The 16,142-nt window shown below is 43.7% G+C and overlaps 1 protein-coding gene across 1 annotated transcript in view; it reads left to right on the top strand.

The window, feature by feature from the left end:
- The window catches only part of LOC145417574 (uncharacterized), a 59,314-nt gene extending 44,532 nt beyond the window's left edge, over positions 1-14,782 (top strand). The window contains exons 7-8 of the mRNA XM_080286280.1: positions 1,769-1,896; positions 14,609-14,782. Coding sequence (XP_080142406.1) covers positions 1,769-1,896; positions 14,609-14,782 — 302 coding nt within the window. The remainder of the gene's footprint in view (positions 1-1,768; positions 1,897-14,608) is intronic.
- Positions 14,783-16,142: the final 1,360 nt, after the last annotated feature.

Raw genomic sequence — 16,142 nt, 5'->3', positions numbered from 1 at the left:
CGCTTCTCTTTGTGCTGTTCCTCTGTACTTATATTTACATGTTACAAACCCATTCTGTTTCACGTACTTCCCTGTTTCACACTCCATATTTTGTTTCTTTTCATTCAGTCGCTTTGTTCGAATTTCTTAATGTACACATTCCCCCTTAATACTCTCCGCATATCAGTCACTCCCACGAACAGATCAAAGAAAAATTGCTCAGGTTAATATCAGTTCCGTAACTCCTCTGATTATTATTATTATTTTTTTTTTTTTCACCAAACACCGACATCCTTGGCGTAGTATTCTTCGTTGGCATCTTCCCACGTGTCATCGGCGTTTCTCATATTAATTCGTTTTTCACTCTAATCTCTGTGTTCGTTTGCATTTCCATATTAAAAGATGGCTTATTTATTCTCTGGATATTTCTGGCCCATAGTTAATATTTCCCCGCCTTCAGTAAATTAGTTTCCCAGGTGAGCGATAATTTTCCCACGCTCCCAATAGTATCATGATAATCTCTCCATTTACAGATATACATGAACATACAAACTTTCATGCATACATACAATTATATCACACACACACACACACACACACACACACACACACACACACACACACACACACACATTCTTTAATCATCTCGGGCTGACTGTCATCCTCCCACGCACCCAAAAATATTCCAACACTTTATACAACTCTCTCTCGCTCCTGTAACCTGCCCTTTCATCCTTCCACATTTCGTTACCTTCTTAATTAGCTTCCATTTATTCTTCTTTTCACGCTTTTTTCCCTCCCGCTCCCTTCTTTGTTTGTTTGTTTGTTTTTTTCATTATTTTTTGCCACGTAGAACTTTTCACGTGACATTTTGCTTCATCAGGACAGATATTTTTTCCTTTTCCTGTGTCTTTTATTTAATGTTTTTTTAATTATATCTTTTCGTTTTCCGTTGCTTTTCGTTAGATCCTCACGTCATTTTTTTTTTTTCACCCCTGCACACACATATATATTTTTTCCAGTCCCGAGCAATTTTCTTTGCCCCCCTCTCTCTCTCTCTCTCTCTCTCTCTCTCTCTCTCTCTCTCTCTCTCTCTCTCTCTCTCTCGCTTCGTCCAACTCGTAACACATCCACAGATCATCTGTAGCTTCCACACAAGCAGTCTCTCATCAGGGATCACATTTGTATTCCTTTTAGTTATTTTCATGTCACTAATGTTTTCTACCAGTCTTATTCTTTCATGTCTTTGCTTAGTTTTTATATTATCACTTGAGTCAGCATGTGTACATTGTGTGTGTGTGTGTGTGAGAGAGAGAGAGAGAGAGAGAGAGAATGTATAACGGCATGTATATTCATAGTAATCGGTGACTTTTTTTTTTGTTGAATACAATCACCGACTAAACCATACAGTAAGGTGGGGTCAGCAGGGTTAACCTATGGACCCCTGACAACCAGACACACAGGGATGGATGACCTTATCTTGCGTGGCCGAGCGTCGAACCCTTGACCTACAGTTAACAGATTGAACCCCCCTCCCCATCCCCTTCACCAACAGGGCGGCTAGGGCCAGAGTTGAACCCCATCTCATTTTTGTTCAGTGTTCAGCGACATACCAACCGCGTCACCAGCCGCGTCGCGTGTATATGTACTGTATTTGTATGTTTATGTGCGTATTTCACAAACCGTGCTGCAATATCCCATTGCCATACCCCGTCATGTGAGCGTTTGTGTACGTGTTTGACCAGCCATACGGTCTAGACCACTACCACACCGTCTAATTCTTTCACAGTGCCCAGCGCGGTCATCGTCAACGGTCCTGCCATCCACGTGCACAGAGGCTCCCTAATCAACCTTACCTGCGTGGTGGAGAGCTCGCACGACAAGCCTCTGTTCGTCGTGTGGTACCACTATAATAAGGTACGTGGTAACTCTCACTGTCATGGTGTGGTATAGGCCACTCTTGATACCACTGTAGTATGGTACGTAAGTTTATGTATTTGTGGTAGTGTGGTGCTGGTGTGGTAGGTCAGGGTACCATCACCATCGGCTGTGTCATCTCCATTACCTCCGTCACCACGTCTAGAGGTTATGTTTTCACCCATGCCTTTTGTCTGTGTTATTTCCGACCTGTACCCAGCATTTTGAAGGTGTGCTCTTTACTTAACCCCTAAAAGACGGGTGTCCGCATATGCTGTCCAGGGGTACTAGGGCCAAAAAGACGGGTGTCCGCATATGCGGCGAGCCCCCCCACCCCCCTACCACCACACCCACACACCACCCACCCCCACCCCGATCCTCAGCCCTCCCACCACCACCCACCACCACCCCACCCCAACCTCCCCAACTCCCCCCACCGTCCCCCCAATACCCTCCACATCCCCATACCACCCCTAACCCCCACCCTCCCACCAACCCAACATCCCCCACGCCCCCCACGATCCCCAATCCCCCAACCGCTTCCCCCCCACCCCCCACTCCCCCCACCACCCCCCACCACCCCCAACCATCTGGACCATCCCAACCCACATTCCCACGTAAAAGATGGAGGGAGGTAGAGGACATAATCAGTGTTCCCAGTGATACAGGTAGTTGTGGGTGACCAGCATCAGTTCCCTTGACGTGGTGCTTCCTGCAGCTGACTACCCTGAGTGACCAACCAAATGGCGCCTCATATATCAGGGAACTTTATTACGCTGGGTTGGTAAGCCATGGAGCCAACAATATCCCTGGGGTTGAGGGAGAAGGAATATTGCCCCCGTTACTCCTGCATGTTGAGTAGGATACAGGGAGAGGCTGTGTGCTGAGGGTCAAGAATCTCCTTATCCTCTATATTCTACCACAATACCAGGATTATTGGTAACCATGGCTTACCAAAACTGAGGTATTGAGGAAACAGCGTCTACAAGTACGTCTATTTGCAGAAGTTGCATAGTACTTGGATAAATTATAAATCAGAATAATAGCCTCTTTTGACCCATTCCAAACCCATACATACACAAATACCTATACATACACACCCCTCAGTTTCTAAGTACTTATGTAGCAAAGGGGTACGTGACTTGTGGATAAAGATGACCAGAGACAGTGGAGGTGGGAATAACAGGTCTCATCAGCCCAACACCCCTCTTAGGTCAGCTCCACTCTGAATTGGGTCAGCGTAAGCAGTCTGACTCATGGATGCCTCTCTGGCCAGACCCTGGGCGTGGGTAGGATCCAGTAACAGAAACAAAACTATACCAAAACAAATGAGAACAGGACAAAGGATATGAACCAAGACAAATCATGACCATGAGCAAAGAATATTTTAATGTTGTGAACAAACTTATTTAAAATACACATTGTCGGTGGAAGTACAGTACAGTACAAACGATTAGAAAGAAATGAACACGTAACAACAAAGAAAAGACCTAAACAACCAGTACATTACTTTTACATTAAATAGTGAAATATTATATATATATATATATATGTATATGTGTGTGTGTGTGTGTTTAGAGAAAGAGAGAGTCCCTTTGAAATGTAATGAGGGCCTGATGCTACAAATACTACTCTGGGTATACCCGAACCTCACACAGAGCACTGATTATTTTACATGAAGTATTTTTTGTGTTGCTTACCCAGATGTCGCCATGCCCCCTCCACAAACCCTGTCCCTCCCCCCCCTTCTCCACAGTTCTCCTTTGTCTCTCCACAAACCCCACTCCGCCCTCCCCGTCTCCAGTTCTTCCTTCCCCCTGCACAAATCCCGTCTACTCCCCCCTCCCCCTCTTCTCCACAGTCTTCCCTCCCCTTCCACAAATCCCACTCCCCCCCTTCACAGTCCTCCATCCCCTTCCACAAACCCCACTCCCCCTTTCTCCACAGTCTTTCCTCCCCCCTCCACACATCTCATCCCCCCACCACCCTTCCTTCGTTTCTAAATTGTACCCGACTCGCCCGGAACGCCGTAAGACCTGCGATTATTTGACTATTGTGTCTGTGTGGCGCATCCAGAAGTCTCACCACCCCACCTTCCACAGCTCTCATGCCCCTCTCCCCTCCCACCTCCCCCTCTCGATCTCGTCTACATATCGTCCCCAAACTCCCCATCTTAAACCAGACCCTTGTTTGACGCGAGTAACTTTGTGTGGTGTACCCAGATGTGTTCCCCTCCTCTCATGACCCCCATCCCTCGTTTGTCTATATTCTTAACCTCTTTCTCATCACCTACTTCCTTCCCCCCCAACCCCACCTTCCTTCTCACCTCCCCATTCCCTACTCCTCCCCCAACCCCACCCTCCACATCACTTCATCCCCTACCTCCTCCCAGACCCCACCATCCAATCTCGTTTCGTCCTCATCCCATACCTCCCCCTCAATCCCACCATCCACCCCCACCCTTCCCAGTCCTAGCTTTCCCTCACCCTACTTCCCTCCTCTCTACCCTCACCTCCAACCCCTTACCTCCCCATGTACCCACTTCCCAACCTCTTTTTTTTCTCCACACTGACCCCTTCATTCCCCTTTACCCATTACCTCCTCCCCACCTCCCACCTCTAGTACTTCCACCCTCCACCCACACCTCCCCCTTCCTCCACCCTCCCCTCTCCCTTCTTTTTCATTTGCATTTTACTTCCGACTCAACCCTGCTTCTACCCTGACCTCCCGTGCCCCACCACCTCCCCTTCCCCCCACACCTCCAATCCCCCTCCCCCTGCCCCTTCAGCCACTACCATTCTGTAGGTATTCAATTTCCTCGAACCCCGGCTTCTCCTTTATTCCCCGCCCTGCTTCCCGAGAGTCGAATTCACGCCCCCCTCCCCCTCCTTGGGTCTCCCCCCTACCCCGCACTCCTTCTTGCCTCTCCTTCTCCTCTCCACCCCCCCCCCCTTCGCCTGCACCTTAACCCCTTCAGGAAGAGAGGTCATTCCAAGGCTGAATAAAATCGTTTAGTGAAGCATGAGGAGATTAAACAAGTACGTCATCGTTTGTTGCAAGAAATGTTTTTGTAGAGGAAACAGGCTTGTAGAAGACAAAACGAAAATAAATAATAAAAAGACGTCTTCCATATTCTGCTCTGGAGGTCATTCCCTTACGGAGTAATAAAATTTTTTATTAGTAACGGTAATGAAATATCACGGAAACTGTTGATCAGTGAGAGAGAGAGAGAGAGAGTACATAATTATGCTTGCCGATGTACTGTACTTAAATCCTATGCCATCTTCATTATTATCATTAATTATATTAGCAGTAATTTTCATGAGAATGCTTTGTGTGGTAATGATAAATTGATGGACGCCAGATGATTACAGGCGATTATCTCTGATGAGGATAACGGTATGTGTGTAAATTAATAATCATTTATTCAGAGTGGATTTTTGTCACTTGGACTGTATATATATATATATATATATATATATATATATATATATATATATATATTCATGCTTGAACCATGAATTATCCTTATATTTTGTTGTGTGTACCGTCAGACGGTGTTATTCAGCTTCTGGAAGATGTTTGGGAAAGCGTTAGTTGCTTTCATTTACCTGTCATTATGATGAACATCTGTTTTTATTCTATTCCTGCCACCGCCAGACGATTTGATTCTGCGTAGGGGAGACTTCTGGTGGTGTTGGCATTGGTAAAATAAGATAGTGGTTTATATGAGGTCACAGTTTTCTTTGGTTAATTTGTATGGCAGTTAGGTAAGCTTGGTAATGTTGGGTTTGGGTTGGGTTAGGTCAGGTTAGTTCTGTGGATAGATTAAGTTAGGTTTCAGGGACAGTAGGTTATATCATCATAACTCATATTCCCCACATACATATAGTGTGTAGGGTGAGCGAGCCTCAGTGTCACCATTGTAATCTTCATCATCATCATCATCATCATCATCATCATCATCATCATCATCATCACACCAAGCATAATACGGTAGGAATTAATACACACACCTATGCATAAATGAATACACAGCCATCATACACATTGTTCCAGTAATAACAGTAAATAAACAACAAAATAAACGGTGAAATAAAAGCATAAAAAGCGATACAGAATAAATTAATTAACAGAATAACCCGGGACTTCAACCCTGCACATATTTTATAGAATTTACTCCTATGTGCAAATAGTGCTTTATAGTTCAATACGGCCGGAGCTGTCCACTAGGGGTGCGTAAGGGGCTTTCTGGGAGTTGCGTACGGAGGAGAGAGAGAGAGGAAGAGGGAAAATATGTAATTATTTAACGAGAAAGGACGAGACAAGAGGAAAATTATTATTATTTTTATTATTATTATTATTGTTATTATGAGGGAGAGAGAGAGAAATGCAAGGTAACATACAAAATATTAAAAGAAAAGTTGAGGGAAGTGGATATTATTATTATTATTATTATTATTATTATTATTATTATTATTATTATTATGAGAGAGAGAGAGATTAGGTAAACGTGCGAGATAGTATGCAAAATATTTAACGAGATTGGACAGGAGATGAGGGATATATTTTATTATTATTATTATTATTATTATTAGGGAGATAAAAAACAATTACAGTAGTGTGATGGTCGCTGTAAGAAGCCTTAGTAACAGAATTCATTATGTTACTGATAAAATCCTGTACATGAGCTGGGGTGCCCGTTCACGAGATTTAGTAGTAGTTAGTAGTAGTAGTAGGAATAGCACGAGGAGTAGTACTTGTAGTAGCAGTAGTAGTAGTGGTGGTAGTAGTAGTAGTCCAACAAGCGGGTATCCTTCCTACCCAGACACAACTTGCGTCATTATCATCATCATCGTCAATCATAATCATCATCATCAGTCATTATCATCATCGTCGATTATAATCATCATCGTCAATTGTAATCATCAATCATCATCATTATCGTCATCAGTCATTATCATCATCATCATTAGTCATCATCAACATCATCATGTCATTATCATCATCATCTGAATACCAAGGGAAATGTAGTGGTCGTGTAGTAAAGGAGTGCACTGCTGTTTGTAAGTTCCCAAGATCGGTCCCCGTCTGGTTGCCAAGGACGGTATGAGGGTCCGAATGTCTTAAAAATCGTCTCCAGCAAACACGTCCTAAAAACACGTCTTCTATACGCTGGTCACTTTAACTTGGTCATGTGCCATCTCGCTGTCTTGGATCCTGAGGTGTTACAAGATAGTTTGTGTGTGTGTGTGTGTTTTATGTGTCCGACTCTGGACATAGGCTTCACAGCCTGCTATCAAGGCCCAGCAGTCCTCCAACATACCATACACCTCTACATATCACCACTTCGGCGCTAACACCCACCGTCCATATTGAATACATGCTAGGGCTGTCTCATACAGGACTGGTGTATTGGTATTACCAGGGGTATTATTACGACATGTCGGCGGGTCTCCTGGTAGATCAGTAAAGCCTGATTTAATGAAATTCAAATCCTTAAACTGTTCCCTGCCCCAGCGGGGATTTGAACCCGGGTCCGTTAGGACTGCAAGCCACCTCTCTACCAATTGTGTGTGTGTGGAGAGAGAGAGAGAGAGAGAGCAAAAAATAAAGGATAAAGGAAATTATATGGTGGCTGGACAGAAACAGAACAACTAATTATTTCATCTATTACCCTACTCTCTCTCTCTCTCTCTCTCTCTCTCTCTCTCTCTCTCTCTCTCTCTCTCTCTCTCTCTCTCTCATTTATCCTTGCAGGAGGCCGGGGTCGTCTTTTCCTTTCCACCCACTTATTTTTTTTTTCTTTTTGACGCTTGACATAATCTAGTTACCCCGTTCTCGAGGTCTGGTAATGAACGCGCACACACACACACACACACACACACACACACACACACACACACACACACACACACACACACACACACACACACACACACACACACACACGGGAGGATTGGCGATGAACAGGGAAAGACAATAGTATTTTTCTGGATGTTATGCTTGTTGGGTTAAAGTGTAGTGTGTGTGTGTGTGTGGTGTGTGTGTGTGTGTGTGTGTTAGAGGGGCAGATGGGTAGATATGGTTGGGATGGAAAAGACAGGAAGTGCGGATTAAGAGATGCGAACACCAACTAACTACGAAAAGAGAGAGAGAGGAAAGGGGGGGGGGAGTTGGTGGTGGTGTAGGATAACAGTTGATATAATTGGCAGTTGTTTTGTTTTTCTTTAGCCACCATATAATTTTCTTATCTCTTAGTTTCTTGTCTCTCTCTCTCTCTCTCTCTCTCTCTCTCTCTCTCTCACTGCCTTCAATCTCTGCCATATTCTCTTCTCTCTTCTCATTTTCTTCTCTTTCTTCTTTTTCTCTCCCCGTATCTCATCTCCATTCACCCCATTGTGCTCTTCTCTTTTCGCTTCCCTCTCCTTTTCTCTCCTCAGACCTCTTCCCCCTCTCACTCCCCACCATGCACTCCTTTTCTCTACCCCTTCCACTCTCCTCCTTCCCCTTCACTCACACTTCTCTCTTTCTCCTTTTCCCTCTTCTCTTCTTCTCTCTTTCTCCTTTTCCCTCTTCTCTTCTCTCTTTCTTCTTTTCCCTCCTCTCTTCTTCTCTCTTTCTTCTTTTCCCTCCTCTCTTCTTCTCTCTTTCTTCTTTTCCCTCCTCTCTTCTTCTCTCTTTCTCCTTTTCCCTCTTCTCTTCTTCTCTCTTTCTCCTTTTCCCTCTTCTCTTCTTCTCTCCCCGCAGCCATCAAATTTCCCCGAACGAACTTTCACGATTTTTTTTTAAAGTTCATCTTCGGTTTTCTTCTCTTCCTCCACTCGTGTTTCCCTCTCTCTCTCTCTCTCTCTCTCTCTCTCTCTCTCCCATTCTGTTTCTAACTTTTCCTCTTACCCTTCAGTTTCCTCCCGTCTCCATCTTTCTTCTCCATCACAGTCCCTCTCCATCTATTTCCCTATCTCTATCATCGTCTTGTTTCTTTCTCTTGATATTACCCCCCCCCCCGTCTCTCTCTCTCTCTCTCTCTCTCTCTCTCTCTCTCTCTCTCATTTATCTTTTGGAGAAGGCCGGGTTCGTCGCTTCCTTTCCGCCCACTTCATTTTTTTTTTCTTATTACTTCTGACATAATCTAGTTAGCCCGTTCTTGAGGTCAGGTAATGAACGCACACACACACTCCCTGTCTCTCTCTCTCTCTCTCTCTCTCTCTCTCTCACATGTGTGGGGGTAATATTATTAAGGTAAAGTATAATTAATTTCTCCTTTTTTTTCCTCCTCACACTTTTGCTCCTCTCTTTTCTTCTCTCTTCCTCCTTACTCTTCTCTCTTTCCTCTCTTCTCCTCTCCTCCTTCTCCCATCTATCCTTTGCATCCTCCTACTTCTTTCTCTTCACCTTCTCCCATGTCTTTTTCTTCTTCCGGTCCTTACCTCTTTTCTTCCTTATTCTTCTTTTGTCTTCTCATTTCTGGTCTTCTCATGTCGTTCCTTCTCTCTTCTTCTCTCCATTCTTCTCTTCTAATTTATCCTTTTCTCTTCTTTGCTGTTTTCATAATATCATCCTTTGTCTTCTCTTTTCTTCCCTCTTCTCTTCTCTTCTCTTCTCATCCCTTCTCTTCTTTTCTTTTTTCTTCTCTTTTTTATTCTCCGTTTTTTGTCTTTTCCCTTCCTCCGTTCCCCTTTATTTTTCTCCCTCTCCTCTTCACTCTTCTACTTCTCTCCATTCCTTTGTCATTTTCTCTCCTGTCATGTCATCTTTCCTTCATTTCTTTTTTGCGCTTCCTTTTTTGTTTCTTTTATCATCTTTCCTTACCTTCAGAGAGAGAGAGAGAGTTTTTGCATGTCACTGTCTAGAGGGTGTGAAGCTCATGAATTAGCTCGCTTTTTCTCTCACTCACTCTGTGTTGGGGGGAGAGAGAGAGAGAGAGAGGTTGAAGTAAGGGGGAGAGATGATGTGATGAAGTTGTCTGAATTGGACAGGATTTGGAGAAGAAGAGGAGGAAATATGTTGTGTACAAAAAAAAAAAAAGAATAAATAATGGAGAAATGGGTGTATGAATTAATAAATGAAGAGAAATAAATGGACAGATAAATGAATGGACAAAACCTACACAGACAGAAACAGATAGACAGACAGGCAGACAGACATACAGACATATAGGCAGACAGACTGACAGACAAACAGACACACAGACAGAACAGACAGACAGACACACAGACAGAAGGAGACAAAGTAAAAGACAGAGAGAAAGAAGGATAAATTATCCATGAAGGAATGAGAACAACAAATGAATGAAGAGAAAGAAAAAAAGTAGAAGGAATTATGAGAGAAGGAAGTAAAAAGGGGTAAATAAGAATAAAGAAAGGTGAAGATATAAAGAAAAAGATGATTAGAAACAAGAAAGAGGGAAGGAGAGAAAGCGAGGAGAATGGAAGAAGGAATTAGGGAGGGAGGAGGAAAGATGAGAGGAATGTGGGAGAAAAAGGAGAGAAAGAGAGGATGGAGGATCGGGTAAGGAGAGAATTTAAGGGTGCATAACTCGAGCGGAGAGAGAGAAGATGAGAGGGATAAGGGTAAACCAGAGAACAAAAGATGGAAATAAGGTTGGAAAGAGAAAGAATGGAAAATAAAGGGAAGAGAGAGAGAATAGAAGCTGTTGTAGTAAAGACGTAAGAGGAGATAGAAAGATAAGAAAGGAGGAAGAAAGAGAAGGACTGGCAAGGAAGACAATAAATGCTAAAGGAGACGAGTGAAAAGGAAAAAGAGAAGATTAAGAAGTTAGAAGGGGTAACTAGAGATAAAAGACGCGGTGGAAAGAGAGTGAAAAGAAGGAAGAAATATTAAGGTATATAGGAAGAAAAGTGATAGTAAGAAGGGAGGAGTAAAGGAAGCGAGACTGAGAAAGTGAAGAGAAAGAAGAAGAGGAGTGAGGGATGAAAAATGAACATGATTAATAATACTAATAAATAATAATAAATATTAATAATAATACAGAAAAAGAAGGAGAACTAGAGAAGAGAAAGACAGTAATAAATGAAAATAAAAGGGAAAGGGAAGAAAATGGCATGCGAACAACTAAAGGAAGAGAGAGAGGCAGTATACAAGGCACATAACCGTACCAATTCAGGTCCTCTTCCCTCGTCTTTTACCGCCTCTTTTATTCCTCTTTCCCTCTTCTCTAATTTCATTCTTGCTCTCTTTGCATATGTAGTCTTGTGTAATAATATTGTTTTTGTCATTCGCGCCTTTGTTCGTTTCTTTCTTTTCCTCATTTTTCTGCCGTTCATTTCCTTTACATCTTCACCCTCCTTCCTATTTCCTTCCTTCCATTCCTCCATCCTGCTTACCTTCCTTTCCGTTCCTTTCCTTTCCGTCCCATTTCTTCCCTTCCCTTCCTTCCATCCTCCTTTCTTGCTTCCTCCATCTCTCTCTTATTCTTTCATTCTTCCTTCAGTACGTGCCTTCTTTCTTCACCCTTTTCATCCTTCCTTCTCCACCTGCCTGCCTGCGTGCATTCTCCCTGCGATCTTGCCAGCGTGTCTCCCTACCTGCCTGCCGCCCTCCCTGCCTTCCATCCTCCCTGCCTTCCATCCTCCCCGCTTTCCTGCCTCATTCTCTGCCTGCTTGTCTGCTTTCCTGCTTCTATCCCTGCCTGCTTGCCTGCGATATTCCTGCCTGCCTCTCCCCATTCCGTCTTCCTTCCGTGCCTGCTTTTCTCCTCACCTACTGATCTCCCCTACCCCCCCATTCTTCCTTTCTTCCTCCCTCCTTCCATGCCTACCTGTTTTGCTCCCTCATTCCCTCCTTCTCTCCCTCCCTCTCTCGCACCAAGCAGTGTGCACTCATTGCACTCATTACCCAGTCACTTCCCTCCTGATGCCCATTATCCCCAACTCAGTAGTATCATTAGCCACTCAATGCCCACACTCCTTAGCCAGTGCCTAAACAACGACCTCAGTACCTACCCAATACCCTCAGTGTCAGCAACGTCCACTCAATGTCCGCAGTGCCCATTTAATGTCAGCAATGCCCACCCATTGTCCGCAGTGCTCACTCAATGTCCGCAATGCGCAATCAGTGTCCGCAGTTCTCACTCAATGTCCGCAATGCCCACTCAGTGTCCGCAGTGCTCACTCACTGTCCACAATGCTGACTCAGTGTTCACAATGTCCACTCAGTGCAAGAAATACCTACTCAGTGTCCACAATACCCACTCAGTGTCCTTAATAGCCACTCAGTGTCCTCAGCATCCCTTGCGTCACCGCGATAGCCATCCCAGAAAGAGATAAGGCTTTGAGGAGGTAATAGTGCCCCCCCCCCTCTCTCTCTCTCTCTCTCTCTCTCTCTCTCTTTACAGTTATTTTGTTTTTAGATTATAATTGTGTGTGTGTGTGAGAGAGAGAGAGAGAGAAATATTACGAAGGAGAGAGTGGGTGGAAATAAAGAGGGAGATTTGGAGGAAGATTCAAGTGAGCAGAAAAGAGGGAAAGTAAAGGGAGACCAGAAGGAAAAGATGAAGCGAGAATAACTGCTGAAAAAAAAAGAACTGAGAGAAATAAAGTAAAACAAGATACGTAGATACAAAAAGAGATAGATAGATAGCTGTTGAAATAGACAGATGAGTTTGTTGGAGTTCCAGGAAAAATAAAGTAGAAAAAAGATATATACAAATAAGGATAGATCGATTGTTGTTTATGTAGAGGATTTTGTGATTAACAGGAGAAATAAAGTAAAAGAAAAGAAGATAGAGAAATAGATAGCTGTTCAAATAGATAGAGGTTTTTGTTGGGATTTGCAAGAAAAATAAAGCAAAAAAGAAGATAGAGAAATAGAGATAGATATTTGTTAATAAATAGAGGATTTTGTTGAGATTTACAGGAAATATAAAAAGAAGAAAAAGCAGAAAAATGAGAGATATCTGGAGAAGTAGGTGGAGGAATTTATTGGGATTTACAATAGACTGAGGATAGAGGGAGACCGACAGCCGTTTAAATAGATAGAAGGCTTTCTTCTGATTCACAGGCTCTATTATTCACATTTTTTACCTTTGGACGACAGAGATACCCCGTGGATAATAGTCAATAAAGTCTTGGCGTTTAATAAAGTATTGTAAAGTTGTCAGCCGTCGTTTACTAGTTAATGTAGACTTTATTCTAGACGTCCTTCCTTCACAGTAAAGTCCTCTCTCGGCTGCAAGAACAGAGTAATAAAGACATCAATGTGGTAAAGAAGGTAATGATGATCGTCTTTAACTCTTTACTACTTGGGGTCTCTCCTGGGCTGAGTAAAGGCATCCCGTGGTGGCAGGAAGAAAATAAAGACAATGTTAGTAAAAGAGAAAGTAAAGACCAGGTTAGTAAAGGATTAACTCGCCTGCCAGGCTTTAAATGACGCAGTAAATAAGGAAACCAGTAGTCCAGGTGTGTGTGTGTGTGTGTGTGTGTGTGTGTGTGTGTGTGTGTGTGTGTGTGTGTGTGTGTGTGTGTGTGTAAAAAATCGCGTTCCTGGGGACTACACCACACCAGCCTGAAAATCTCTCTCTCTCTCTCTCTCTCTCTCTCTCTCTCTCTCTCTCTCTCTCTCTCTCTCTCTCTCTCAGATTAGCTCATTTCCTTTCACATACCCTCTCTCTGACTCACCATTTACCCATCTCGTTATTCAGGAGATGAGACACTATTGTACACTTACTCTTCTGTTTATCTCCTCTCACAAGTTCTCCCTAGAGTAAGTAGCAGGGAGCTTTAGTTCGCCTCCGAGCACTTCTTCCTTACAAACCAGTAGCCTAGGTGTGTGTGTGTGTGAAGTAAACACTCTGACTTACTCTCAGTTGAATAAATTTGTCCCGCGTCAACATAAATAAAATACTAGAGTTGTCTTCACCATGAGAGGGTTAAAGCTGACATTATTTACATTTAGCCTCTTGGAAAAATTGGGTTTGCAGAAATAGGTATGCGAGAACAGCAGACACGCCTGGATTGCCAATTTAATGATGGGAACGTAACAACTCTTCCCTCCCAAACGCTCCTCGTTTCCTCTCCTCTCCTTTTTTTTTTTTTTTTTTTTTTTTTTTTTTTTTTTTTCATGAATCGCTCCAGAATTCCAGAACGTCCTCTTGCATAGCTTCTTGCGTTGCTCTCCACCGGATGTTTGACGGAAAAGGGATTCTTCACAAGTTTTGCCAGAGGAAAATGATTACGAAATTCTGTCTTCCTGTGACCTCAGATGCGTATGATTGCCCCGTGACCCCCCACAGGATAGAACGTGGCTCCAAGGTGGGGAACTAGCCATGTGGATGACACACACACACACACACACACACACACACACACACACACACACACACACACACAGATTGCCATGTTTGAAATTACGAGATTACATTATCTGTGTTTCCCACAATACTCGTATATTTTAATGTATTTGTCACCACCTATGATCTCCAGTCTTTCAAACGCAGTGTGTCCAGGCATCTCAAAATGATCGGATCTTGAATTTGGCTCTCTGTTGTATTTTGTTTTTCTCTTGGAGGGAACTGTTACTGCGGGCTCATGGCCTTTGGTTCCTTCTTCCTCGCATAAAAAAAAAAAAAAAAAACCTACTCCTCATTAACGAAGCAGTTACTCATTACTGGTAAGCTCTGGCGTCATTAACTCAGCACTGACTCACCACTAATCTATCTTTCACTCATCCGTGCCTCCCTCTTGACTCGCAGGTGGTGGACTACGAGGGCACGGGTGGTGAGGTTGTGGTGAGTCAGCGAGGCAGCAGCACGGTGAGTCAGCTGCTTAAGTACAAGGCACGTGCGTCAGACTCCGGCAAGTACACGTGCAGGCCTTCCACGGGTGAGGATGCGTCAGTCGTCCTGCACGTCCTTGATGGTGAGTAGGGAAGCGCACGTGTTTTTTTTTTTCCAATTTGCTGTAGTTTTATGATTTCCTTTCGGTTGTTCTCTCGCTTTCGTCTTTTTTTTTTTTTTTTTTTTTTTTTTAAAATAGTTATTTTCCCAGTTTGTCTCGTTTTATCATTTTCTTCCGTGTTCTTTTCATTCCAGTTCTCGCTCGTCCGTATATTCTTATCATGTCGTCCTTGGTGCAGTAATCTCGTTCGTTATGTTTTAGCTAATTTATTTTTTTCATATCGTGTTTTCTATTTTTCATTTAGTTTTAGCACTGTTCTTATGTATGTACGCTGTGTGCAAAGGAAAGTTTTGTGCCCGTTCTTCCACCCTTCCTCCTCTTTTTTTTTTTTTTCCCCTGGTCTAAACTCCGGCCACGTTTCTATTTTGTGTTGGTATTTATGGTTTGGCACGTTGACGACTGGAGATTTTATTATTGTGTCTCCTTCCAATCTCTCCCTTCCTCTGTTTTCCTTTCCTTTCTAGCTTTCTTTTCCTTCTCGTAATTTATTCTGTCCTCTCTGCATTCCTTTCCCTGCTGCCGTAGTGAGTTAGTCATTCATTTATACTGCCATTCCCTCACTTATTCTTTTCCTTCCTCCTTCATCCATCCATCCATCTATCCATTTTTTTTTATATGTCTGAGTACTACATTGCTTCCCTTTCCCTCCTCCTTCCATCCCCTATGTCTCCCTCAGTGTTTCTCTCCCTTTGTCTCTCCATCCCCCACCCTCTCTTCTTCCTACCAGCTACATCTCTCCCTCTCCCTTTTTCCCCTCAATTTTTTTCTCTCCCTGTGTTTTCCCTCCAGTCATCCATCATTGTCTTACTCAATAATTCTCCCTCCATGTATCCCCTTCCCTGTCACCCTCACCCACTGTCCAGATCTTTCCCACACCTCTCCCTCTTTCTTTTTCCTCTCCCCTTTTCTTTTCCTCTTCCTGTGTTTCTCAGTATACAGTCACCTACCCTTGTCTCGTCCTCAATAATTCTCCCTCCCTCCATCCCCTTCCCCGTCACCCTCACCCACCATCCAGATCATCCCCACACCTGTCCAACTCCATCCTTCCCCATCCCCATCCCCACGAGACAGCCTCCCCAACTCCCCAGCACTTGGCAAGAACCTTTCCCCCACACACCCCTCCCTCTCTCCCCCAACACTCCTTCCTCACACCCCCACACCCTCTGGCACTTAAAACTTGTGCCTCGCCTGCGTGAGTGGGGCTGGTAAAACACATGTGCGGGGACTGTGAGGTGTGGTGGTGGTGGTGGAGTGCCGTGTGGGAAATTTTTAGCAGTACCCCTTGTGAACAGTTGGTTTTGGTGGCTGGAACTTGTGTTTGTGGATGTT

The sequence above is a fragment of the Coenobita brevimanus genome, chromosome 110 (genome assembly GCF_032717465.1).
Source record: "Coenobita brevimanus isolate Jiangsu-jjx chromosome 110, ASM3271746v2, whole genome shotgun sequence".
In the NCBI taxonomy this organism is placed as follows: Eukaryota; Metazoa; Arthropoda; class Malacostraca; order Decapoda; family Coenobitidae; genus Coenobita; species Coenobita brevimanus.
This window is presented reverse-complemented; position numbering and strand designations above follow the sequence as displayed.